At 32.7% G+C, this 27,753-nt stretch overlaps 3 protein-coding genes across 4 annotated transcripts; 2 read left to right on the top strand and 1 right to left on the bottom strand.

Annotated features, from left to right (window-relative positions):
• Window positions 1-15,659: 15,659 nt before the first annotated feature.
• Window positions 15,660-21,878, top strand: LOC108813717 (ankyrin repeat-containing protein BDA1-like). 2 transcript variants are annotated; one of them, XM_056989722.1, is made up of 3 exons: window positions 15,660-16,367; window positions 20,193-20,546; window positions 21,184-21,878. In XM_056989722.1, the coding sequence occupies exons 1-3, from the start codon at window positions 16,098-16,100 to the stop codon at window positions 21,841-21,843; spliced, it is 1,284 nt and encodes a 427-aa protein (XP_056845702.1). In that variant the 5' UTR covers window positions 15,660-16,097; the 3' UTR covers window positions 21,844-21,878. The 2 variants fall into 2 exon arrangements, with proteins under 2 accessions (XP_056845702.1, XP_056845701.1); XM_056989721.1 differs by having other exon boundaries at window positions 15,666-16,367; window positions 20,193-20,804.
• Window positions 20,463-25,620, top strand: LOC108813719 (ankyrin repeat-containing protein BDA1). Its single transcript, XM_018586350.2, has 3 exons — window positions 20,463-20,546; window positions 23,814-24,438; window positions 24,887-25,620. Exons 2-3 carry the CDS (start codon window positions 23,842-23,844, stop codon window positions 25,592-25,594), a joined length of 1,305 nt encoding a protein of 434 aa, XP_018441852.1. The 5' UTR covers window positions 20,463-20,546; window positions 23,814-23,841; the 3' UTR covers window positions 25,595-25,620.
• LOC108813720 (PHD finger protein ALFIN-LIKE 7) lies at window positions 25,587-27,459 on the bottom strand. Its single transcript, XM_018586351.2, has 5 exons — window positions 27,217-27,459; window positions 27,012-27,044; window positions 26,327-26,555; window positions 26,066-26,192; window positions 25,587-25,993 (listed from the first exon to the last, which is right to left on the bottom strand). The coding sequence occupies exons 1-5, from the start codon at window positions 27,314-27,316 to the stop codon at window positions 25,724-25,726; spliced, it is 759 nt and encodes a 252-aa protein (XP_018441853.1). The 5' UTR covers window positions 27,317-27,459; the 3' UTR covers window positions 25,587-25,723.
• Between the last annotated feature and the right edge of the window lie 294 nt (window positions 27,460-27,753).

Raw genomic sequence — 27,753 nt, forward strand, 5'->3', positions numbered from 1 at the left:
GATAAAAAGGGTCCACAAGAATAAATGACGTTAGGTCGATGGTCCAAAATTGTTCACAATTTTCAAGATGTTCGTATTTACTCGTACCCCTTTTATTAATATACGACACTTTAATATATATATCGTCTGGTTATTTATTTTGTTTTTCCTGTATATCAAAAAGAAGAAAAAAAGATTCAAGATGTATTTTTAGGCATGTACAATTAATTGTACATTCCTCAAAAAAGGCGGGTGATTTTCCATAGATATTAAAAGATAATCTTAAGATTCCCTTAAAACTCATTTCTTGATGTATACATACATGTTGCTTTAAATTATTTGTATCTATATTTTTCATTTTACTAAAAAGATATTTATATCTTAGTGACTGAATAATTCCTACATGAAACTTCTATTATTTAGCTATACCGTGGTAAGTTAGTAATATATTAAAGTATTTTACAAAAAAATAAATAATATATTAAAGTAGAATTCAAACCATTTTGTATTTTTTAAGTCAAGCATTAAGGTATGTGTCTATATCTAATATATTTACAAAAACTGTCTATCTTATTAAAGTAGAAGTACTTTAAGCTTTTGTTTGGTAACATGTATAGTAGTTTTTAAAAAAATTAAATTTTGTTTGGTAATAAAGATAGTAGATAATTTTGTCTTTTCCTTATTTAAATGATAGATTTAAGTATTTAATGTCTTTTCTTAATTTAAATAATAGATTTTTTAATAGAATGAATCTTAACCAAAATAAATTTCCTAATAGATTTTTTGTTAACATTTAATAGTTTTCAATATTTATTAATAAAAATAATAAAATAAAAATCACACATCAAATCAATTTATATATCATATAGATAAAATATAAAATATTTTATTTATAAATTGTTAGTATAACACTTTTATAATATAAGTCCAATTAGTTATAAATATTAGATTTTATATGATACACTGTGATATAATAGACGATTAAAATCACATAATATAATTATTTAAAGTAATATATATAAAATTTCTGTTTAAAATGTTATACCAACAATTATGTAATACATATTAATTTACACACACACACACACACACACATATATATATATATATATTATCATTAGAACAAAGTAAAAAATTGAAGTGAAAGCAAATATTTATACGGCCACGGGTAAAACTATAGAAATAAACAAAAATGGCGTAAAATTTTTTTTTAACAAATTTATTTTAATTTCAAATATGTTTATATATTTTATGTATTTATAAATTGTTTTATTTGTTATTAAGAATGCTAAGATTTTGGAATTGGAAAAATTATGACCCATCTCTATATTATTTTAGTTAGGAATTTAAAATTTATATCAGAATATGTTTTTAAACTTTTAATTTTTATTATAACTATAAATATTAATTTTCAATCTAAATTTATGTTTAAATATTACAAATATATCATTTATAAATAAAAAACTAAAAACATAAAATAAATACCCGCCCGGTTGGGCGGGTCAAGATCTAGTTACTATTATTATAAGATTCAAGATGGATTTTAGGCATTTTGAAATATTTATTAAGTGACAAGCGTGCAAAGGCAGCTGTTTAGTTTCTTTTTTAGATGGAACCATCAATTTTTGGTCAGCCAAAGCTTGTATCCCTAAATAATACTCCCTCTGTTTTTAAATAATACATGTTTTGAGATTTTCACACTTTTTAATAAAACATATTAAATTTACTTATTAGTGCATAGTTTTTTGTTATTTTATATTTCCTATATTTCTAAACCAATAAAATTTCAAGAAATGCAATTAATGTTTTTGAGATTCACAATTATTCATAATTAGTTGACAAAAATTACATTGAATATATGAAAAATACATCTTTTTGAAACAAAAAAATTTCATAAAACATACATCTTTAAAAAACAGAGGGAGTAATATTTATTTTAGACTTTTTCTTGGGTTCACTCCCTAGGATTCAACCAATAGAAAGTTGTTATTTTAAATCTAGTATCTTTTAATTAAGGAAACAAAAATAATTTACCAAAATATATTATGCTTTTAAAATAAATAAAAAAGATTAAATAAATAAAAATAACAATAGTTCTCAATAAAGATTATTTTAAAAAATATTTATTTATAAGATTTGGAGTTTAGTGTTTAAGATTTATAATTTAGAATTTATCCAAATGTTTGTGTTTTTCCAAGGATTAGGGTTTACCCAAGGGTTTAAGGTTTATTAAGGGTTTAGGGTTTAGGATTAGAGTTTAGGATTTAGTGTTTGTTGACAACATGTTTAGTGTTTTTCCAAGGGTTTATGGTTTACCCAAGGGTTTAGAGTTTAGTATTAGAGTTTAGGGTTTAGTGTTTTGTTGACAACATTTTTTTTAATTAGTTTTTATATACTATTTTTATTTATTTTTAAATTTTATTATGAAAAAATAATATAATTTGACAAATTATTTGTTTTCTTAATTAAAAGATATTGAATCTAAAATAACAAGTTTCTTTTGGTTGGTGAACCTAAAAATTCATCCTAGGGGATGAACCCAAGAATAACTCTTTATTTTAAGATGCCAACTTTCTTCTAACAATCTTTATCGCGACAAATCAAATAAAGTGTATATGGTATTATTCTTATATATATAATCAATATTTCAATCATTTTATCTTAGCTAATCAAAATACAGATGAAGTCACAATCCCATTGACAAGTAATATAATGATGAGTTCATTTTAGGGTTGGTTAGAATAAAATTATGATAACAACATCATTTGTTATATTTTAATAGATTAAAAAGTAATTGATTATATCTCTTAATTCATCATTGTTAGATTTCATAATCTCAGGCATTATGTGAGTCATCGCTGCAGTTTGCATTTGAAATGAGAATAAAAATAAGTCCAATATTTTCGTATTTATTTCCATATTTTGTAATACAGTTTTTTTCCTTCTTACTTGCCTTGATCATAATTCATCATTTTTGTAAGTTTCATCATTATGTATATCGCAACAAGCATTTAACTTGAAAGCAACAAAAATGAATCTTAAATTTCACATTTTATTCATGCTCTACCTCTGTTTTTGCATGTGATATGTCCTTGCTTTTCTCACACACTATTTCGATTATTCTCACAGTTTAGGAGTGATCCATTTTTTATATATATCACTATATTTGGTATAACTATATTGCTTTGTAAAAATATTCATCAATCTACATGTGACAATTATAGAACTTCTCCAGTAACATTCATGGGTGACTTTTTTTTTTATAAAAAAGAATGCATGAGTGATATATAAACATCTTACTAAGGGTAAGAAATAAACGTTGAGCACAGTTACAAAAAATAAAAATAAACGTTAAGCATTTGCATACAGTACGTGAAAAAAGTAAAACTAGATAAAATTAACCTGTATTTTAGTTAATAATAAGTCTGACGTATATCAAATTGTTCTGTTTTAATAAAAGAGATTTTGTAATAAATACTATAGATGAATATAACAATATGCTTTTTGTCACTGATCTTTATTAATATTTTATAAAACTAAAAGAAATGGATTTAAATAAATTGTTAACTTTTTATAGTTTGTTGTTAAATTTGCATTATATATGGTTAAAATCCGTGATAGAAATTGTTTTTTACAGACATTTAAAAGTTTCCAACATATATAACAAATTCTTTTTGACAAAGAACATATAATAATCTGACTATGATTTATTACCATTTTTATTTTTGTATATAAACAACTTCCGAACATGGTTTGTATTTTATATTCTACTATATCTCGTGCAATACAATATTTATGTGAGGCCTTGAATGAATTGGTAACCTTAAGTTTTTATAAAAGCTACAAAAATCGACACAAGGATAGAAATTCAGCCGTTGAGAACATCTTCGCTCTTTATTTTTCTTCGTTACTTATTCTCCTTTTCCAGCTTTTTTCTTCTTTTATTATTCCTTTTGGCATGAGATTCAAATCCCCACACCACTTTTTTTTTTCCCATCAAAGATTTATATTAAAACAGGCAAAGCCCAAATATTACAACTGTTGGATCACCAACTACAAAGCTTAAAGACAAAGATAAAGCCCAGTAATCTACCACACTAAACGGGCCTACGCCCCAATCCCAAACAAACCCGAACAATTCCGCAGGCCCAACGACAAGGAGACCCAACCGCTTATTGCGGTCTTTTTCCATGTGACGCCACGCGTCCTCTCTGCCTCGACTCCGTCGCTGCCGCGTCAAAAACACCGCCGGTTCCAAACACCACATCTCGATCCGTCGGAGCTCGCAGACCGGCGAACCACCAACCACAACCATCTCTTAGCGTTAATGCTTTTCTCTCCTGGGAATAATCTCCTCGATCTCTTCGAACGCTCATCCCTCTCCGCACCAATGCGAGCCATAGTTCCACAAGCAAAAGCTACAAAGCTACAACCTCGATTCACCCTCGAATCACAAATCCTAGCCACCAACTAAACTTAAAATAAAACTAAAACTCAGCGGTACAAAACTGTAGAAGCCTTTCCATCCCGAAGACAAGAGCCGGCGATAGAGAAACGGAGAAACGTTTTCTCCTTCCGGTAGCAAGGGCCGGCGGCGACAGAGCTATTAAAACCTCTACCTCCTAGAAACAAAACAAGGCTGACCAACCGCTTCACCACACCACTTCAATCAAAAGAAAAGTAAATCATGTTTAATAAAATGTTAGTATTAAATATCTCGGGATGTCCGACATATAATCATATGGATCTAGTATATTATAGTTTACGGAAAGCCATGAACTTCGAAACTTTTTTGTTTGTGTTATCCGATGAACTTTGACATCTGCTGTATTCTGGAATGCTTTTAAAGTAACCTTAAACAAAATTGTTTTTTTTTGGATAAAAACTTAACTCTAAACAAAACTAGATTTTAACCCACAAATCCGTACAGATATTTATCTGTTTTATAAATATATTTAATATTATTACAAATATTTTAATATATAATTTATATATTAGTGTTATATATTGTGTAACTTTATCATATTATTGTTTATATTTCTTATTTGATATTATTAATATATAATATTTTTTTTTAAACATTTTACTTGATTATTAACTTTTATTACTTATTAATATGTTTTTGAGTTAGGTACAATAAAATAAAAATACGAAATACTCAAAAAAGAATCTCATTCAAAATATGTTGTTTTCTTTAATTTATACATTTTTAAATTTTATTTATTTATGTTATAGAAAATAAATATGTTTAAGATAATTTATATTTACATGTTGTGTTTAAGAAAATATACTTTAACATATCTCATTTTAGTATTTTACAGGATTTATAAGTAAAAATATTGTTTTGTTTAAATAATATAGTCCTATTGTTTTAGTAAATTTTATACATAATAGTATCTATCATATTATTTTATTAAATTTTAATATATAGGATATTTGTTTTGGATGTTATGATATTAAGTTTTTTATTTTAATCAAGACGTCAAAATATTAAGTTGCTTTAATTTTCGCAACATTTATAGTTAGTATTTTCCTTGTACATTTCAAAAAGTTAATATTTATTATCTATGATTTTGTTACATAGCATTGCTATTTTTATATAATACAGAATATAATCATAGAATTTATAAAAAATATTATAGAATTTTTATTTTCTTGTTTTATAATAAATTTTAGTTAGCATTGATTTATAATAATATTCTATTACTAATTTCGAAATTTATTAATAAATTATTTATAAAAAAATAATTTAAATTTTTAACTAAGATTTTATTAGATTCTTTCAGATTTTGGTATAGTTAAAAAACATCAAATTTATAGTTGGTTTATTGTTGATGTAAATAATCAAATATATCATATTAGCTAATTCTTTAAATGATCCTATTATAATTTGTTAATAGTAGATAAAAATCAGACTCTAAATTAATAGGTATAGTTAAAAAAACATCAAATCAGACTCTAATATGTTGATGTAAAATGTCAATCCTGAAGTAGTCGCTGACGTAGTTGCTGAAGAAGATGTCTTGTTGAGTGATGAAGATCATGTGGAGTCGAAATGCTGAGCTGGAGTAAACAGACTTGGAGAGCAAGAGAGTATCTTGAAGATATGGAAAGAGAAATAAACTTGAGAAGCAAGTTTATGACTTAAAGGAAAAAGAATAAGTGCATTCCAAGAAAAGGAAAGTTGCACTTATTGTTATGGAAGATGTCCATATTCATGTTGCCTTGGAAACTAGGTTTCAGGAACGTGGAGAATAATATAAAATAGCTATGGAGTCGTCTGTATGAAGACAGAGACACAGAGGCTGAGTTTATAGAGAGGGAGAGAAGCTCTTGGAAGTGTTCTGAGTTGTGCTGAAGCAGTGGCTGAAGTACTTGACGAAGAAGATATATAAGCGGTGTAGCTTAGGAATCTTTCAGTAGCGTGTGTTAGGGTGTTAACACTAGACGTGTAAAAGATGAATTAAGCAGATCTTGTAATAGATTGTTTAAAGAAGATTCTAATAAAGCATAGTGGTTGCTTGTTTTGTTGTGTCTCTCGGTTTACTTTCTGCAGTACTATTGGGGTGCCCCTTTTGTTCCAACAAGTGGTATCAGAGCGGGTCACCTAAGTTACTGGTGAGGATCCCGAAGGCAAGAGGAAAGAAGAGAAGATAAAGTACAACAGAAAGCATGGTGGTTGAGTTTATGCTAGATCCTGAACAATATGGGCATTGGAAAGCAAAGATGAAGGCAAGCTTACAAAGTATTGATATGGATGTTTGGGCATCAGTAGAAAATGGCTATGAAGTTCCCAAGACAGTAGATAAAGATGGTATTGTGGTCAACAAACCATTGGCTAAATGGACAAAGCGTGAGAAGGATATGTCAAGGCACAATGCAAAAGCTTTATTTGGTATTTTTACATCAGTCACAAAGAAACAGCTAGATCTTATTCAAGGATGCAAGAATGCAAAAGAGGCGTGGGATATTCTGCAATTACACTTTGAAGGAACTGAAAAGGTTAAGAGCTTAAGGATGGATTTTCTCAAATCAAAATTTGAGAACTTGAAGATGAAAGAACATGAATCTGTATCAGATTTTAGTTCTCAACTCAGTGGGTTAGCACAAGAGGCTCGTGTTCTAGGCATGGAATACAAGGACAAGAAACTAGTGAAGAAGTTTTTAAGGTGTCTACCAGAAAGATTCACAGCTTATAAGACATCAATGTTTGTGTCTCTTGACATAGATAAATTCAGCTTTCATGAAGTTGTAGGGATGTTAAAAGCTCATGAGATGGAGCTTGATGACGTGGGGAATCATACTGAAGTGAATTTGGCAGTTGATGAAACAACAAGTCAAAAATCAGAGAATGAAGATGAGGTGATCAAGATGATTCGCGTGCTTCACCAAGTACTACAGGAAATGATAAAGTGGCAAGGACATGAGAAAGTTGGTTTGAGAAAGCGAAGACATGAAGCTGGCGAGCAATGTGTCAATACAGAGGTGCAATGTTACAAATGCAGAGAATATGGGCACTTCAAAAGGGAGTGTCCAACTTTCAAGAGACTAAGATTCAAAAGCTTTGAGGGTAATGAATTTGGTAATGCTCAGAAGAAATATGACAATTTACTGAAGCAAAAGAATAACAGTGACGTCAAGAATGAATCTGATATTGATTCAGATGATAGTGAAGAGTTGAAGAACTTGGTGGCGTTTACAACTTTTGAATCTGGTTCTAAGACGAAATCTGCGGCAGGATCAGCATCAGCATCTGTGACAAGGGCTTCATGTGGAAGTGATGATGATGATGGGGATTTTGATCTTGCTGAGAATTCTGGAAAACTGTATGAGAATTGGCTCAAACAGGTTGAGGCGAATTCAGAGTTGACAAAGGAGAAGGTCAAGCTAGAAGCTCAAGTTGCTGAAGCACTTAAGTATGCTTCAGAGAAAGAAGAAGAAGCACGACAGATTAGTGCTCAACTTGCAGAGACTCAGAAGGGTTTGAGGATGCTGAATGGTGGGACGAAGCAACTAGATCATCTTCTCAGTATTAGGAAAAGTGATCGATGTGGCCTTGGATATCAAGGAGAAAGTTCTACAGCTAAATGTATTTTTGTATCAGCAGGAAAAACTGGGGTTTTAGCTACGTCTGCTACAAGACCAGGGGTTAAAGTGTCTGCAAAGAAGACATCCAATGTAAAGACTACAATGAAGACTGTAACTGATGTGAAGAACACGACTGCTACACGTACTGCTACGGCAACTGCTACGGTGACTGCTCCAGAGAGAGTTTCTAGATTGAAGAGTGCAACTCAACGGAAGTTTCGGCCTGTTTGTCATTATTGTGGTGTTATTGGGCACATTAGGCCAAGGTGTTACAAGTTATTGAGGGAGAAGAACCAAACGGTGCAAGCTTATGGTATGAGGAGACATGGTCCTATATGTTATTCTTGTGGAGTTCAAGGACATATTCGACGTGAGTGTTTCAAGTCTGTTCAAAGGGCTAATCATGGAGGATTTGGGCTCATGAATAAGTGGTCTAGGAGATTTGATCACTATGGAGATGGTGGAATGAGATTTCCTCCACTTTGGAGGATATAAATCTTCATATTAGTTTTTGACCATGATGTGATTCATAGGAGGAAAATGAAGACGTGGTTTTCTATCTAGTGGTGATGAGTTCACATACATAGTCAAAAAGGGGGAGATAAGTATTAGTTCGCGGAGTACTACAGGAGGTAGTACGTAACATGTTACATGAAGCTGGAGATATATTAGAGTACGTGTGTTGATTGCATGAGCTTGGAAAAGGAAAGAAGATACATGCCTTATGAGAAAGATAGACCTCGTAGAATAAAGAGAGAGGTTTCCTTAGTGTGTGTTACTACTTGGTGTCGAAGCAGTGTTTGAAGTAGTTCATAATGGAGTCCGATGTGGACTTAGTTTTATGGCATTGGAGTTGACGTTCTGTGTGGTGGAGTTAGCCATCGTGTGGAGCTTGTGGTGAGCATGTGGTGCGTTGAAGATAACGTGCTCTTGGTGTCACTGGTGTGCATTAGGTGCTGACGTACTTGGTGAAGTACTTCCGAGAAGTGGACAAGATTGAAGCATAAACTCAGGGGGAGTTTGTCTATAAGGCTTGACATTTAAGCATCTGTATTTTAGCTTAGTATGCAATCAAGCAGGGGGAGAATGGTGACGTTCTGGTACAAGGAGTGCATATCTCGTGAGGGAGAAGAGTATGGTGGATGACGTCCTGATGTAGATTGTGCTTATCTCATGGGGGAGAAAAGCATGGTGTGGTGCACATCCCGTGGGGGAAAAAAGCACAATTAGCATAAAAGCTTCCAGGTGGGAAACATGGTTGTTGAACCAGAACTGTATTGTGCTTGATTGGCACACAAAGCTAAAATGGGGAGATTTTTGATGTAAAATGTCAACCCTGAAGTAGTCGCTGACGTAATTGCTGAAGGAGACGTCTTGTTGAGTGATGAAGATCATGTGGAGTCGAGATGTTGAGCTGGAGTCAACAGACTTGGAGAGCAAGAGAGTATCTTGAAGATATGGAAAGAGGAATAAACTTGAGAAGCAAGTTTATGACTTAAAGGAAAAGGAATAAGTGCATTCCAAGAAAAGAAAAGTTGCACTTATTGTTATGGAAGATGTCCATATTCATGTTGCCTTGGAAACTAGGTTTCAGGAACGTGGAGAATAATATAAAATAGCTATGGAGTCGTCTGTATGAAGACAGAGACACAAAGGCTGAGTTTATAGAGAGGGAGAGAAGCTCTTGGAAGTGTTCTGAGTTGTGCTGAAGCAGTGGCTGAAGTACTTGACGAAGGAGATATATAAGCGGTGTAGCTTAGGAATCTTTCAGTAGCGTGTGTTAGGGTGTTAACACTAGACGTGTAAAAGCTGAATTAAGCAGATCTTGTAATAGATTGTTTAAAGAAGATTCTAATAAAGCATAGTGGTTGCTTGTTTTGTTGTGTCTCTCGGTTTACTTTCTGCAGTACTATTGGGGTGCCCCTTTTGTTCTAACAAGTGGTATCAGAGCGGGTCACCTAAGTTACTGGTGAGGATCCCGAAGGCAAGAGGAAAGAAGGGAAGATAAAGGAAAAGGAGACACAGAGGCTGAGTTTATAGAGAGAGAGAAGCTCTTGGAAGTGTTCTGAGTTGTGCTGAAGCAGTGGCTGAAGTACTTGACGAAGGAGATATATAACCGGTGTAGATTCCCAAGAGTGTTCTGAGTTGTGCTGAAGCAGTGACTGAAGTACTTGACGAAGGAGATATATAACTGGTGTAGCTTAGGAATCTTTCAGTAGCGTGTGTTAGGGTGTTAACACTAGACGTGTAAAAGCTGAATTAAGCAAATCTTGTAATAGATTGTTTAAAGAAGATTCTAATAAAGCATAGTGGTTGTTTGTTTTGTTGTGTCTCTCGGTTTACTTTCTGCAGTACTATTGGGGTGGGGGAAATTGCCAAAAGAGAACAAAAAAACAAGGGTGTTGTCCCCTTGGTATAAATTTTTTTTTTGTCCAATTTTTCTCCTTTTTACCCTTTGTATTTCTGAAAACTAATAAAATAAATAGTTTTGTGAATCAAAAACAATACTAAAAATATAAACAATTAATAAAACACCTATAATACACATGCTGGTATTTTTTTTTTTTCTAAAAAGTTCATAAATAAAAATTTGAAAATACGTTCTACTAAAGGTAGAAAGTGCCTTCTACGGAAAATGGTATAGTAGAAAGCGATTTCTAAAATAAATAAGTTCATCTACTATTTTTAGAACGTACATTCTACTATTTACTAATTTTCTAAAAATGTGGAATGCGCATTCTACTAATCCTAAAGCTTCTACTTTTCGTCCGGAAGCATCTTCTACTATTATTAAGTATTCTAAATTTTGCGGAACGTGTTTTCTAAAGTTTACTCTTCCTTCTACTAAACGTAGAAAGCGTGTTCTGGAATTTTGTCAATCTTCTAAACTTTTAGAAGACACTTTCTACGGATAAAATTACCTGATTTTTGCGAAAATTAATGAAAGTTTCAGTTAAGAAAATATTCTAAAAATCTCCTAAAAATATTCTAACTTCCTAAAACGTGTTATTTTTGATTTTGCTTGTCAGAAATTAAAAAAAATGATTCTCCCTTGTCTTCTTCATCAATATATGATTTTTTCATAGCTTTTCTTTTGATTTTTATCACAAACATTGTTCTCTATGATCTTAAAATGAAAACAAAGATGAAATATGGTGACTATTAATGAGGTTTTTCCGCAGGAAGTAATGGAAACAGGGAACCAACTTTTTGTGTGTACTTTGTAGCTATATTTTGCTTACTGGCTATGTATCTCATTCGTACATAAGCGAACCCACTTTCTATGTGTATAGAGCAAAAGACAGAACATGAATTCCTTTTTGTTTCATCATCCTCATTTTCTCTGCAATATCAATAGTTCTTTTTTATTTTGGGCAACAACAATACACTGGAAATCAAAATTGCAATTATCATTATGTCTTACAAAGCAAAAAAAATGAGCAAAGTACAAAATGTAGAGGGAAAAGAAAACCTAAAATACTAAAAAAAATTAAAAGTTTGAAACTCACTAATCACATCCCTTTCCAGCATCTATCACAGGTATACACAATAGACAGACAAACAATGTTTTAGTCCAACCAAACCAAGCCCGATCCCACTGTCATCTCCCAATTGCTGTTCTTCAAACTATTTGCTGATACTCTGGATTGAAAGCAAGCACCTCACGGTATATAAGCTCATTCATCTGCTCCCCTGAGAGTGCATGCTGCTCAAAATCGAAGTTGAAAGGTGTTGTGCACTCTGGCTCATCATTAATGTTGTGCAGCGAGTTCAAGTATGGATGTTCCAGCGCGTTTAGAACTGAAATCAAGATTTATGAAGATATGAGGACTTAACTTATTCAAGAATCAAACGTTATAGTTTGGGGACTGACCTGTGATTCTTCGTCTAGGATCAAACGTCAGCATCTTCCCATATAAGATCTATAGCTAAAGGATGCACTAAGGGGAACTTATCAGTGATGAACTGGCGAGGATACGGTGTAAGTTGTCTTATGTACCGCTTTGCATTTTCGTTGGAGAACTCAACCTCTGCTTCTGATGGAGTTCCTATGAGCTAGCTGCAAGAAGAAAAAGAAAAATTATGTCATCGTGTCTTATTTACTAAGGGTCTTTGTTGTGTTGTCTACTTTACCTTCATGAGCAAGCGAAGCTGATGAACATGATCTCGACCAGGGAAGAGGGGTTTACGGCCCATTAATTCCATGAAAATACAACTGACAAGGGGACGGATGAAGGGGTTACACCGGAGATAGAGAGAGCCAGAGAGGCGGAAATGTTACCGGAGAGAGGCAGAGAGACGGAGAAAGAGAGGCGGAGAGACGAAGAGGTGGAGAGACGGAGAGGTGGAGAGACGGAGAGGCTCAGAGAAGGGGACATATGAAGGGGTTACACCGGAGATAGAGAGAGCCATGGAGGCGGAGATGTCACTGGAGACGGATACAGAATGTTTTAGGGTTTGGTTTCCTCTCGACAGAGACAGAGAGGCGGAGGACAAAGAGAGAAAAATGAAATTGTTTATTAGAGTGATATTTATTCATCTTATTTTTTAACATTTTTTTGTCTTGTGAAAACTTTTTTTAAAACCTTTTTCATTATAATTAATTAAGAGATTAATTAATTTCGTTTTAATTTGTTATTAATTTACTAATGAAAGGTTAGTTTTGGGATTATGAAAAGATTTATACCATAAAGCAACTATGTGATGATATTATACCAAGGGGACAACAACTTTATTTTTTTGTTCTCTTTTGGCAATTTTTCCATTGGGATGCCCCTTTTGTTCCAACATAATACACTATTGATATACATCATTTCGGAAAAAAGTTTTTCAACCAAAATTTTAAAGAGAGCTCTTTTGTGTGTACATGTGTATAAATATTCGTATTTTTCTCATATATATCATAGTAAACTATTAATACATATACAAATTCATAGGCGCACAAATTTAAGAGAAATTGCCAAAAATACCATTTTCATAGTACCACTTTTCATGTTTACACTAACCACTTTTACCACTACTTTTAATGAAGGGTTTAGATTTGAACGTTTAAGATTTAGGGTTTAGATTTTATGTTTTAGGGTTTAGATTTGATGTTTTAGGGTTTAGGGTATAAAGTTTAGGGTTTAGAGTTGAGGATTTAGGGTTTATAGTTGAGGTTTCAGGGTTTAGGGTTTAGGATATTGAATTTAGCGTATATAATTTAGGGTTTAGGGTTTAGAGTTGAAGATTTAGGGTTTAGGGTTTAGAATTGGGGGTTTTGGATTTAGAATTTTGGATTAAAATTTTGAAAAGCATATAAAAACAAAGATATAAGAGTCTTTAACATTTTAATAGATAAGATATTTTTGAAAATGTGTACTTAGTGGTGGTAAAGATGAATAATGGTACCATCAAAGTGGTATTTTTGAAAATTCCCCCAAATTTAATTATTTATACTAGAAACGGTGCAACAGACGAACTGGGGACCAATTCACGGACCAGCTCATTGCCTATTTGCTGTAAATATAATCTAACTCAGAAAATAATTGTTGGAAAATAGTTCGTTTTTCATTGCGTTTATTTTGTTGGTAATTAAAAATGGTTAATGTCTTCATGATGTATAATTTCGTATCGTGGATGAATACTGGTTATCTTTCTTTTCTGAGGAATATTGGTCCTCTGAAAACCCAAAGAATTATCCTTTACATATGTCATATTCTTTATTCTTAATCCCAAGATCAACACACAATATCAATTCCAATCGAATTTACAAAGAATCTTCTCATCTCCTTAGAGAAAACTTTAATTTGAAAAAGGCATTATCTTAAGAGAACATATATGACATATTCTAAGATCAATATATAGTTGTTAAAATAATGAAAAAGACAAACAATATATCTTACTGACAGCTATTGACTAACAATGCATGCGATGGTTTTGATTACGATGGATGATAAACTACGTACATAGATACAACTTATTGGTAGTAGTGGCGTTCCGCTATTGACCGGTCGAGAATACCAAGAGAAAGATTATAAAATTTAAAATAACCACCAAAAGATAGATTGAAAACCTGGATTTTGAAGTTTTGAATTGTGACAGTGAGTTTGCCAAAAAAAAAAAAAAGAATTGTGACAGTGAATATTTTGCCAACTTTGGTATACATTTTTGTTAACTAGAAAGCTAAATTAATATACAGTTCGGGTCGACCTTCTCATAATAAATTAGATGCATCCTATGTTATTCAGACTCATAATAGATTATGCATATAGAGAAGAAAGAAAACCATTTTTTTTTTCAAATATTAAGTTATACTATTAGTCTAATCTTATATATAAACAAGTAGTTACTTATGTTATTTGTTGTTGTTTAATTATTTATTTCCCTTGTTTCATTTTTTTTTAAACATCAACATGGAATCAATACATAACTAGAATATACACATGAAAGAAATTTTGGTTAGTGTTCGATTTTTATTTTTACGAAGATCATTTTCCCTTATTGCCGACAATCTTTCCAACAAAGCAAATGCACGAGTCCTGGATTTTTAAACACTATTATGGGGTTTTACGTGCAATCAGTTTACTGACATCTGATTTCTCATCATACATGTATTATTTATATGTTTTTTGATTCACTTTACTATTTTGTAAAATATATATTTTCAAGGTAAAAAAAAAAAATATTTTCAAGGTACAGTTATATGGCAGATGAAATGGACGTAGCGTGTAAGAAAATATAAACCCGTACCTTATAATATAATTTTCTAAACAAAAGGATAAAAGTTGAAACATTATAATAATTGAAATTATTATAATTTATTTTCTGACTATACTGCAACAACATATCCATCACTCACCTGTACTTGGAATTATAAAATTCCAAAGTGTATGAAATAGTATCTTCAATTCATATTTCACAAACATCCCTTTATTAAAAAAAAAAGAAGAAAAATCATGAAAATATATAATGGACAACATTGCTAAACATATTGGGCCTTTATTTTACGTGCAGGCTTATTCACAGGGGAATGGATTCTCTACCACTAAACCATGAAAACTATTATCTCCAAAACGACCCAGTTTTAGCTGAGTATATACTTACAGAAACAGTTGAACAAAGAGAAGGGAAGCCTTCACTAATTCACTGTCAGTTGAGAAGAAAGACAAACTTGAAAGGAATACAAAGAGAACCTTTGAGACAACAAGCTTTAAAATTCAACAGATAAGTCAAATTCTTTGTTTCTTAATTACAACAAATAGATTATTTAAGTCAATTCAAGAAAGCTTTAGTAACCGAGAAGAAGCCTCAAATAGGTGCCACCGTTTCGAGCATCTGCAAACAGACAACCAGTTTTAAGTGTAAGAGATCTGTACACCTCGAACATAGAGAGACAAAAAACCCGATCACTGTTTAGGCAGCGAGTGCATATGCATATCTCTTCCCAGCAAAACAAGAAAAAAACAGTTTTATTTTTAGTTCTTTTGAATTGTCCTGACTATTTACTCACTCTAAAACCCTAATGGGTTAGTACGGCTAGGGCATCTCCAACCCAACTCCATTTTTTCATTTTAAATGGAGTAAAAGTGAGTTTGGAGTAGAAAATGCTTTAACCTCATTTCATTTTTCACTCTATAATAGAATTTACCCCATAAATGGAGTAATCTATTTTATTTTTCATCACTCTATTATGCAATAAGAAATAGAGTGGGGTTGAAACATTTTTACTCCATAATCATTTTTACTCTATTTTAGAGGAAAAATAGTGTTTTACATTAGAGATGCTCTGAGTACTTAGTTTATACAAATGAGTTATATTATGTAAGATCTATAGGCTACATTTCAAATTAGAATACAATCGTTTGAAGAGATCGCCTAATTTGGGGTGAAAAAAGATACTCACTAACTCTTTTCACTTTTTTAGCAAAAAAAAAAAGCTCTTTTCATTTTGAATACTCAGTGATCAATTTAACCTATAGTAGAATGTATCATCCTCCTCTCTGAGTTAGCACACAAGATTGAATCAATCATCAACGATTCATTTTTACATGATCAGAGAAGATCGATGCTCATTAATGAGACGGAGCAGGCTGTTTCTGGTTGTGGTGAGACGATTTAGAAGGAGCCAAAGCTTTGCTGTAGATTTGCTCGCCGACGAGGTAGACGCAGAAGGCGGCGACGCCGATGCCAAGACCGGGAAGAGCGTGTCTCATTTGGTTCGAGAGCATCGGATGCTTTCTCCACTCATCTCTTCGCCGGTAGTACCCAAAGGCTTCGTCATTTTCTCCGGTATTGGATTCAAATCCTCCTCTGCGACCGTGCGTTCCTTCTTAGCTTCGATTCTCTTATGACAAATCATCATGGGCTTTCTTTAATTTATGGACCTTTTATCTCCTGGGCCTCATACCTTACTTTTACTCTTTTTAATTAAAAAATCATAAAATGATAAAAGGCAATTTCGATAGATTCTTTTTCGAGTTTTTGTCGCAAAAAAAATTATCAAAATATTTTATTTAATATGAGAAAATATTTTTATATCCTAGATATATAAATACAAATAAATAAATAAAAATAATAAAATATTTTTTTATAATTTTAGATTATATGTTTTCAAATTAGAATTTTTTAGTAATTTTTCTGAAACATTTTTCGAATTTTTTTCAAATTTTATTTTTGAAATTTAAAAATATATTTTTGAAACTATTTTTAAAAATTTTAATTTCAAAATTTTAATATTTATTTTTTATTTTATAAAATTTTAAACCTCAATCTCAAATCTTCACCCATTAACTCTAGGGGAATTTTCAAAAATACCACTTTCAAGGTACCATTATTCATCTTTACCACCAAAGGATATAAGTGTATATTTACCTTTTTAATGAAACATTTTGATCATTTTGATTTTTAGAATCTATATTTGTGATAACAAACTTTTTAGTACCTTCGTAGAATTTTTCTCAAATGATAATGTAGAAAAATATTTCTTAAATGTTTGGTACCATTGGATCATGGAAAAATGACCTATTTCAAAACAAACTTTTCTGATCATGTTATTCCATCATGAATTTTGTATAATGTATATTGCATCGTGAACTTAACAAACATGCATATATTTTAGTATAATGTATATTGCATCGTGAACTTAACAAACATGCATAAATATGTATATATTGACTATAGTGTTGGTTAGTCAATCGTTTATTCGCGTGACTATATAGCTGACAAGATATTTTCGTTAAAACAATGTCGTTTGTAAATATCACAAATTTAAAATTTTGAGTCCTGCAAACTTCGAATCCACTTTTTGACGGATAAAATGATTCTACTTATTAGCCAAGACGCAAGTTTGAAGTGGGTTTTATCCGCCAAGACGTGGATTTGAAGTCTTTAAGATTCAAAATTTTAATTTTTTATATCTACAAAACGACATCGTTTTAACGAAAATGTCATGTCAGCTATTTAGTCACCTGAATAAAAGGTTAACTGACCATCGTCATAGTCAACGTGTATATATGCATATTTGTGAAAATTCGTGTTGATATTTTAAAATTTTGTTGAATTCATAATGGAATAGACTCTATGCTAAAATTATGATGGAATAGACGCAACAACGTAAAATTAGGTTTTAAGTAGACCATTTTTCCGTTGGATCATTCACGACTTTACCCAAGTTTTAGCCTTTAGTTCAAAAAGTATCATAAATTAAAAAAAACTCTTCTAAAATTATCACAAATTTAGTCTGAGTTTTGGTCGACATAATATTTTACAAACAAGTGTTAACATCATTCCAGGAGTAATTCTTTACCTTCTGTAGTTTGATATCAAAATCTTAGATTGAAGAGGAACATCATTTTTGCATCATTGCATTTATGTGTGTAATGTGAACATATGTTCTTTTGATAAATAATTTGTTCAAGGTGACAATCATAATGAAACATTATTATCATATTTATGTGATGAAGTACTTTCTTGCATTCATATATATATAAGAATATAAGATAAGTACACACTGATAAATCATAAAAACATAAGGTAGCATAGTGATCTCATCCGAGCCATTGTTTTCAGGCATAAACATGTTGGTCTCGTTATTAGTGGGTGGGCTTGGAGGACGAGGATCTAGTGTAGGAAATTAAAGAACTGGTGGGGGTTGAATTTTACCAGTTTCTTGTGTGGACGGTTCTACGATTTTTTGAACGAGTATTAGTAGAGAACTTCATGTTTCTTTTGTTGGTGTTTTGTGACATATGAGCTTAGCAGAAGACATATATTGTTTTGCATTTGTATGTAAGCCAGTGATTGTTTTCTTCCGATAAGTTCATGCGTTTTTAAATAGGTGGAGATAGAATACATGAGAGCAAACATGATTAGTATTCCAATTCTCAAAAAAAAAATCTACATGGTAAGAAAGAAAATATATAAGAAGCCTTTATTCTATTAAATGATTTGTGACTAAATGCAAATTATGTACATTATGAAAAATGGTTACAAGAAATTTTTAACATAGTACATGACGTATCATCATACATGAATCTTATAAAATGGTTTGAAGTGGCGCAGTCAGACATGTATTCTCATATGGTGATAGAATTGTAGGCTGTATAATCATCTATTTAATATTTCTCTTTGATGTAATACATAACTGATCAGATGTTAAAACTTATTTTTATTTTGTTTTAATTTATTAAATATCAATAAAAGATTGAATATACAAATGAAAATTTGAATCAAACTTTCTTTAATATTATAGATTCAAAGATATATTTAGAAAATTTAAACCAATCAAAATGCTTTTCATAGTTTAAATCTAAAAAACTTCTTAGGATGTCTTTCAAACTGATCTAGAATTTATTTATTACCTTTTACAAGTTAGTGCATTTCATGTCAAAAGTCCACCCTTATTCTTTTGCAATTCATTTCCATCTGTGGTTATTTACTTATTCACTGTTTTTTTTCTCTTTTGCTTTCAAGCTCCCTCCTAAAGTTCTCATGTTCTAACATTTTGTTTTACTTTTAAGCAGAGGGCATTTAACTGAGTAAGCAAGGAAATTTTTTTGGCCATGTATAAATAAAAATTAGCTCTGCCTTTTTATTGTTCTTGCTAGGAAATAAAATATTCAAAAAAAAAAAGAATTTGCATCTTCTTGGATTTAAAGAAAAAATATATCATCATTAACGGGATACATGATTATAAAGAACCAAAGTAGATGTATAGCTTATAGCTTGCTAGACTAGTTGATCGAAATGATAAACTGATTTTTGATTGCCCCAAAATACTTTGCTAGATCACCGGTTCTAAGCTCAAGAGGTGATTTAAATCATGCTTATTAAGGTGCTGACTGGTTTTCCCGCTATCACCCGCAAACGCAATTTTTGCGGTTCATAGCGGTTGTTGGCGTTTCGAAACAATCACAGAAAACGCTACAAATCGCTTCAAACCGCTCCGAACCTCTTAAAATCAAAAGCTAGTTCCAGCTAGCGTTTGCGGTTGCGGGCGGTTGCGGGAGGGTAAATTTTTTTCTCTTTAAAAACAGAATAAATAAAAATAATACTAAAAATATCCAATAAAAAATTTCAATTGAAATAATAGAAATTGTAAAATGTATTCATATTATATTTCAATTTATATTATAAAAATTCAAAACTAAAATATTTTCTATAAATTTTTAAAATTGAATAATATGATTTTATAAATATAAATTTTATATTTATCATATTATTATGATTTTTAATATTTTTATAATTACATAAAATGTAAATATTGTTAAATTATTATTTAACAGATGTTGCGTTTGGTAGTTTACCAGTCATAAGAGTCCCGCAAACGCAACAATTTCTAACAGTTGTACCAGTCGTACAAATCTCTAGAAAACGCTTAAAACCGCAACCACCCGCACCCGCAAACTCCCGCGACCGCAACCGCAACCGCTGCGGTTACACCAGTCAGGCCCTAAATCATGTTTAATAAATCATGTTTCACCTGCCCGAGGGCCGATTCTGATATTAAGAGTATATAATATGTGTTGTGGTAGGTAATGACAAAAATAACATATTCAAAACATAAAGAGAAAACGCTCATTTCCTTCTATTTCCCTTTTGCTCAAACTTTATTGATTAAATTAACATTTTTCTTGGTAACTAAGGTTCTGCCTCTTGCTATGGATCCAAGACTTCAACAAGCTGCTGAATCTGGAAGCATTGATGGATTGTATGCTCTTATTGATGAGAATCCATACATACTTGAGAACATCGATGCGGTACCATTTATCAACACTCCCCTCCATGTAGCTGCAGCTTCCGGAAATATAGAGTTTGCCATGGAGATGATGAATCTCAAGCCATCTTTTGCCAGAAAGCTGAACACAAGTGGGTACAGTCCATTGCATCTCTCTGTAGACAAGGGTCATACAGATTTTGTTTCCTGGATGCTCAAGCATGATCACAGACTTGCTTGCGTCAAAGAGAGAAACGGCATGACGCTATTTCACTACCTAGTGGTAAGAGGAAACGTGGATCTTGTGGCAGAGTGCCTCAATGTTTCCCCTGAATGTATCGAAGATGTGAGTGTGAATGGTCAGAACGCTCTGCACCTTGCTGTGGTGAATGATAGATTTGAAGTTCTTCAAGTTCTCACGGGATGGATCCAGAGAACAAGGCAAAGAAACGCTGGGAAGAACGAGTTCCGTTTTCTGAATGAAGAAGATTTCAGCTACAACACGGCCTTGCACCATGCAGCATATAAGAATGATCTTCGGGCAAGTTTTATTTTCTCCAGTGCTTTCTTTTTCCATACCTGATATAATGCTTTCAGTGGAAATGAATCGAGTTAACTATGAGATTTGTTGATTCTGGAAATGATTCGAGTCTCAGTGCACTAGTAAATGTCATATTCATTGGGCCGGATGAAGACATATAGGATTAGGAAAAATGTTTTTAGTAGATAACAATGTTTTCTAAAGGAAATGAATATCAGAACATTAAAGTTGTATAAATATGGATCTAACGGGTTATAAATTAATTAATTTGCAGTATTCTTAGTTGTGTTATGCTCTTCTTATTTTATTTGCTTTATTCGTGGTTAATTTGTGTTTGTTCACAACAAAATTCCTAATAGAATGATGTTATGTTGTGTAGGCGGTAAGACTACTATTAGAATGTCGGTTGGTGGAGAGGAATAAAGTAAATGGTAATGGTTTAACATTCCTTGATATCTTAAGAAACCTGGAGAACTCAGGTGACTGTGACTTGGTTTTGGAACAAGTTATTCTAAAGACCCGGTGTAAGGAGGCTGCATCTATGCCAAAAACTAAGGCACTATGTGATTTTTTGAAATCTCCATTTACTTTCTGGACATTCTATTCCACTGGTATGAAACGCCTGAGGTCTAACAGTTCAGAAGAAGTTCGTGGAGCTTTCCTGATTGTATTCACTCTGATAATAACAGCTACGTATCAGACTGGTCTCCAGCCTCCTGGAGGTGGACACCCATCCAAGGATCCAACAAAACAGGCATTCTTCATCCTTCTTTGGCTGTCCAACACCCTAGGCTTCTACTGCTCTCTATTCTACACCTTTTCTTTCTTACCACTCAGGGGTCTGTTTACGTCATGGTACATTTCAATAGGGACCTTGCTGGGAGTTTCTTATGCACTAGCTGTGGCGGCAAACTCACCCGATCCTGTAATGTTTCTCATGATGACCTTTGGCATCTTCCTGCTTTATGTTCTCTATCTCCTGTTGCTTGCTGTTGTTGGGTGGCGGAAGCATGTGACAGCCCCACTTGAGCTGGTTTAGTAACCCTAAAAATGAAAGGTTTAATACCACACTAGATTTTGACCCGCTTTTAAAAGGGCGGATATTTTTTTGTTTTAAATTTAATTTTGATATTTGTTTTTTCTTTCTATTTATATTTGTATTTTTTAATAATATTTGTGTATAAGTTTTAATCAAAATATATTTTATTAAATAATAGCAATTTAAAAATTGATCTGGTATATGCACTATTAAGGTTGGGTTATGGGTCGAACTCGCCCCACTGACCCGCCAATCTGCTGGTTTTCAATTTTGTTTTGGTTAAAAAATATGACCGCACAACCCGTAAACAAATAATTTTATACATGCACCCGCTCCGTTTAATTTTGTGGTTATCCGCGGGTTATATATATTTTAAAATTTATTATTTAATTTAATTATTATAAAAATATATATATTTATATAAAAAATTTACACATGATTTAGATTTTCAGTTATTCAAATTCCTATATTTTTAAAGAAATATTTAATTTTTTAATACCTTGCAGGTCGACGGGTAGCCGCGATCCAAAATCAACCAACCCACATTCACCCGCATAAAATACTCATAACCCGAACCCCCAAATCAATTTTTCAAATAATTAGATCAAACTTATGATCAGTCCTTAAAAAGACGGATATATTTTTTGTTTTATATTTTTAAGAAATATAATTTATATAAAATCCAGGTTATAATCAACAACAAACAACAAATTATCGTCTATTGAATAAATTGCCGCATGTCAGTTCAGACTCTTTTGAAAAAGGTTGTATAACTGTTTATTTGTGTGTTTTAGTTATATTTGTGTTTTTTTATTGTATAGTATTTTCTTAAATTATTAATAATTATTTTTAATATTTGTATTAAAATAGTGGAACCAAACCTATATCAATAGATCATGTTTATATTTTAGTAGTATTGATGTTGGTGTCATTGTTATATGTATGATTGTGTATCAATAGATGAGTTTTTAATCTGTCTATTTTAGTTTTAGACATTAACGTTAAAAACATACTCTTGTGGTTTCGTTTCTTTGTTGAACATCCAAAAATCAATAACGCAATATATTTTATGCGTCTGTAGTTCTGTTGATCTTTTATATGCATGAAGAAAAATATGATTTGTTTTGAATGGAACTGAACTTGACGGTTTATAACGTAAAAGCAGGGAACAAAATAGACAATTTGAGTTTTGGTAGTTATGGAACGTGAATTAGTTATTATATTTTATTATAGTTTATTTTATGCAGTTATATTTTAGATGCATTGTACTTTAAATTGGACATAACTTACTATCAATTGGACATGTTAAAGAATTAATAGAATAGATTACTGTATTCAGAGGAGATAACTTTTGAAAATTTATATCGTATGGGGCGGATCCGAGATTTATTTTGAGGGTTTTAAATATTTACTAAGAGGTTTAATTTTTTAAAAATCATTATTTTGGGAACCTATTTCTATCATCTATTTTTTATAACCTTTAAAAATTTTAGAGTAACAATTCGATTTTCGAGGTTTAATTTTTTTTAAAATCATTATTTTGGGAAAGCTCTGTGTCTAGATCCAGCCATGCATATCATGTAACAATTCAATAGTTGACACATCTCTGAGTTCCTTGTAATGTAATGATCCCCGCAGTAATTGTCTTAAGCATATATAAATCTTGGTGTATGATTAATGAGGCTTTCAGTGATAAAGTTGTGAAAATAAATTTGATACCAAGAAGAAGAGGCTAGTTAGCATAGTGAAAGAGATAGCGTGAAATGGTAATACTATTTTGACACTGATAATATATAGAGAGTCCCACTTGTTCTTAGTTTGTTTCTTATTCCACATGTACATGTGGTTCCTTGAGATACTTTCACATTCTTTATTATTTTGTTACGTTTGTTTGTTGGTTCTTGCTTCGAAGCTTCTTGGTAAAGACAATTTCTGAGTCTACTAGATCATAACATTTTTCTTGAGTACAGAGCTTTCTCTCAATAACTCTCTCTCTCCATGGATCCAAGACTACAACATGCTGCAGAAACCGGAAGCATCAATGACTTTTATGCTCTGATTGATGACAATCCTTACATTCTTGAAAACATCAATGCCGTGCCATTTGTTAACACTCCTCTCCACGTAGCTGCAGCTTCCGGGAACATACCCTTCTCCACAGAAATGCTGAATCTGAAGCCATCTTTTGCCACAAAGCTGAACACAAGCGGTTACAGTCCATTGCATCTTGCCGTCCAGAATGACCATAGAGACTTTACAACATGGCTTCTCGGTATTGATCCAGAACTTTCTCGCGTTAAGGGAAGAGAAGGCCTCACGCCTTTCCATCTCATTGTGGTAAGAGGAGATGCAAATCTTGTGGCAGAGTGTCTCATATCTTGTCCTGAATGTATCCAAGATGTGACTGTGAATGGCCATAACGCTCTTCACCTTGCTTTAACGAATGGTAGATTCGAAACTCTCCAAGTCCTCACCGGTTGGATCCAAAGAATGAGCCAAAGAGATTCTGCTTCAACCGAGTCTGACATCTTGAATAAAAAAGATGCATCTCACAACACGACTTTGCATCTTGCAGCATATAAGGAAGATCATCAGGCATGGTTCCTAATAAGCTTCAGCTTTTCTTTACATTTTGTTACTTGGACTCATGGTTTCAAAAATCAGTGTAGCTCCTAGCTAAAACTTTTTTTTTAAATCCAATTTATACTATTCAAATCGTGGTTATTTAAAACGAGTAAAATTAGTTTAAAATCGATTTTAATTAGTATAAATCCGTTCAATTACATAATAATGATAATATGAATCCACAAATTTGTTTAATTTCTTTTGTTTTGTATATCTAATTTTGATGATTTATCAAAATAATTTTATAACTAAACTCAAAACTAAAATATTTTATATAAATATAATATATGTAGTAAATTAATAATTCGTTAAAGTTACGATTAGCCACTAGTCTTCTAAAAACACCTAGTTACTGCCTACATATTTCTTTGAACATTGCTTAGACTGATTGTAGGCTTATATGTTAATTTGTATGCAGGCGATAAAACTGTTACTAGAATGTCAGCTGGTGAAGCCAAACGAAGTAAATGGTGATGGTTTAACGTTTCTTGATATCTTAAGACACGAAGGACAGACTAGAGACTTGGGACTGGAACAAGCTGTTGTTAAAACCGGGTGCAAGCAGGCAACCTCTCTTCCTAAACTAGAGAAGACAACTTCTGATCACTACAAGACACCAATCACTTTCTGGTCTTATTGCTCCACTGGCATCAAACGCTTAAAGTCAGACACTTCAGAAGAAGGTAGAGCAGTGTTCTTGATCATATGCACTTTGATAATCACATCGACTTATCAAACCGCTCTACAGCCTCCAGGAGGTCTACGCCAATCCGAGGAAGGTGGTTCCGCGGTAATGAAGCAGACGTTCTTCATTGTACTATGGGTTTCTAACACTATAGGCTTCTGCTGCGCTCTACTTTACACGTTTTGTCTCTTACCAGTCAGTAGCTTGTTTACCACATGGTTCTTTTGGATCGGGGCGTCTCTGGGAGTTTCTTATGCGCTTGCTATGGCTGTAATCTCACCACACCCAGTGCTGTTTATCTGCGCAGCCTTCGCCTTGTACCTGCTCTTTCCTCTGTATCTACTGTTGGAAATTTTTATAGCCCTGAGGCTGAGTCATTTGAAGGCTACAGTGACTAGAATGTTTGTAACACTATTGAAACAGAGACAATCAAAAGCTTAAAGACAGTTTTCGCAGAAACATAAAGACAAATTAGTTTATAGCATTTGGACATAACTAACTGTAAAGCTGACTCAATCCCATTAAGATTACACAATGAAAAGCCTTTTGTCCACTAGCTATTATAACCCTTCAAGCTTTGATTTTCTTGTTGGTAGTGCAAGTAGGGCATTTGTAATGTTTGATGTGCTCAGCCTTTGCAGGTGTGATCTTCACGCATTTGCCATGGAACCATTTCTCACAAGCATCACAACATATCCAGAAATCATCATGGTTGTCTCCACACGCACCACAAACCGCACCTTGTTCATCATCTTCCTCATCATCTCCATTCTCATCATCTTCTTCTCTTGGTGGTGGAGACATCTTTGAAGGCTTAGTCTGAGATTCAGACTGTCGAGGCTGCAATGAAAAGAGGAGAAAGTTAGCAGGAAAAAAAAACAAAATGGTGAAAACAGAAGGCTTTCAATCTACCTTGACACCACTAGACTTGCTTCTGCTACTGTTGTGGTTAGCAGATTGATCCTTGGATTGCTTTGCGTTGTCAGTTATAACCTCGAAAATGGTTGGGAGATCATTTATCATCTGGAAGAGCCTCTTCCTGAAACAAAATTTAATAAGCTTAGAGGCAGGCAGGGAAGACAACTATTAAACTGTTTGGCTGTATAGTAGTATCAGGAACCAAACACTTGTAGAGAAGTACATGGAACACACTAGGCAGAGAAGGAATCTAACCTCTCACTCTTCCCAAACCTGAAACGGGCGCCAAAGTAGAAGGCAACAGAGATGAGCCATGAGTCACTGTGAACAGCAACCAAAGAAATCCAGTCTTTTTCAGGCATTCCGTCCCTTGCAAAGTTAATGCCTAGAGCTGGTTCAGGAAGCTCCGGAGGGACCTCGTCGACAGGAAGGTTCACCTCCCATGTCTCATTTGGAAGTCCATAAAGACACAAGTTTTCCTTGTCTGCACAAGAAAAAACAACAGAAGAGGCACTAACTTCATCTTAGTAGCAAACATGAAGAAACTCACAAACATTTAGAGCCTCTATTCTGCTGTTCAAAACAACTCACAAACAAACATTTAGACACAACTTGTCCTTGTCTGCACAAGAAGAAAACCAACACAGAGCACTAACTTGGTCTTAGTAGCAAACACTTAAACCTACTCTGAGGAGGAAGAGAAAAAAATAAAGGCCAGAGGAGACAAGAAATAGAACCCTGACAACACCTGTAGATCTAACAAATCGAAACGAGAAAAACAACAGACCTGTAAACAAACTCATGAAGCAAAAAAAAAATGCATCTAATTCAACAGACGATTCTTGCACTGAAAAACATACAATCTCAACTACTTGAACAATGAACAATTGTTGAATTCAACCAGAGAAGTTATACAAAGATTGATGATGAAATAACTCACCAGGGTCACACTCGTGGTAAAACTTCCGTACATCTGCATAAAAAAATCAACAAAAAAAATGAGTAAACCCAATTGAACACATGCACACACAAAAAAAACTCGCGAATGTATACAAAGTGTTTCATTGCTTTAATCTCTCTAAAGAAAGCAATTAGCTTTCAGATTCGAACAAAAGAAAAGAGAGAGAGATGGGGGAAGTGGGAACCTGTAGAGAGAGCCTTGAGGAGAGCAGCTCTTCGACCCCTAAAGTCGCTGAACACCTCTTCCACACTGCGAGGTACAACAGGATTCTGTATTCCCTCCATTTTGCCTTCAGACTCACAAAACGCCGGCTGTGATCGGATATTTTGATTTTTTTTTTCCTTTTTAGCGATAATGTTTACTTGGAAGATTCGTATCCAGAGCGAGACAATCTGTTAATCTTCACTGTATAGGAATTGTTCTTTGAAATTGAAGGAGAGAGAGAGAGGAGCTTTATAAGAAAAAAGACAACTTGGGGTCTGTAATAAAGGACAAATATGTATTTATTTTTATTTTTGGAGGCACGGCGACATGTATTTATCTATTTATCAAATTAGTTTATATTTTCATATTTCCAAAACTCTCGAATTAAACAAATAAATCATAATTGTCCATTAGATTTGTGCATAGAGATTTAGAAAATATTTAATTTTTATATATTTATTATATAAAACACTATTACATACTTATACATCTAATAAATTTCAATTAATAGAAAAGA

Source organism: Raphanus sativus, chromosome 6 (assembly GCF_000801105.2).
Source record: "Raphanus sativus cultivar WK10039 chromosome 6, ASM80110v3, whole genome shotgun sequence".
NCBI classification, from domain to species: domain Eukaryota; kingdom Viridiplantae; phylum Streptophyta; class Magnoliopsida; order Brassicales; family Brassicaceae; genus Raphanus; species Raphanus sativus.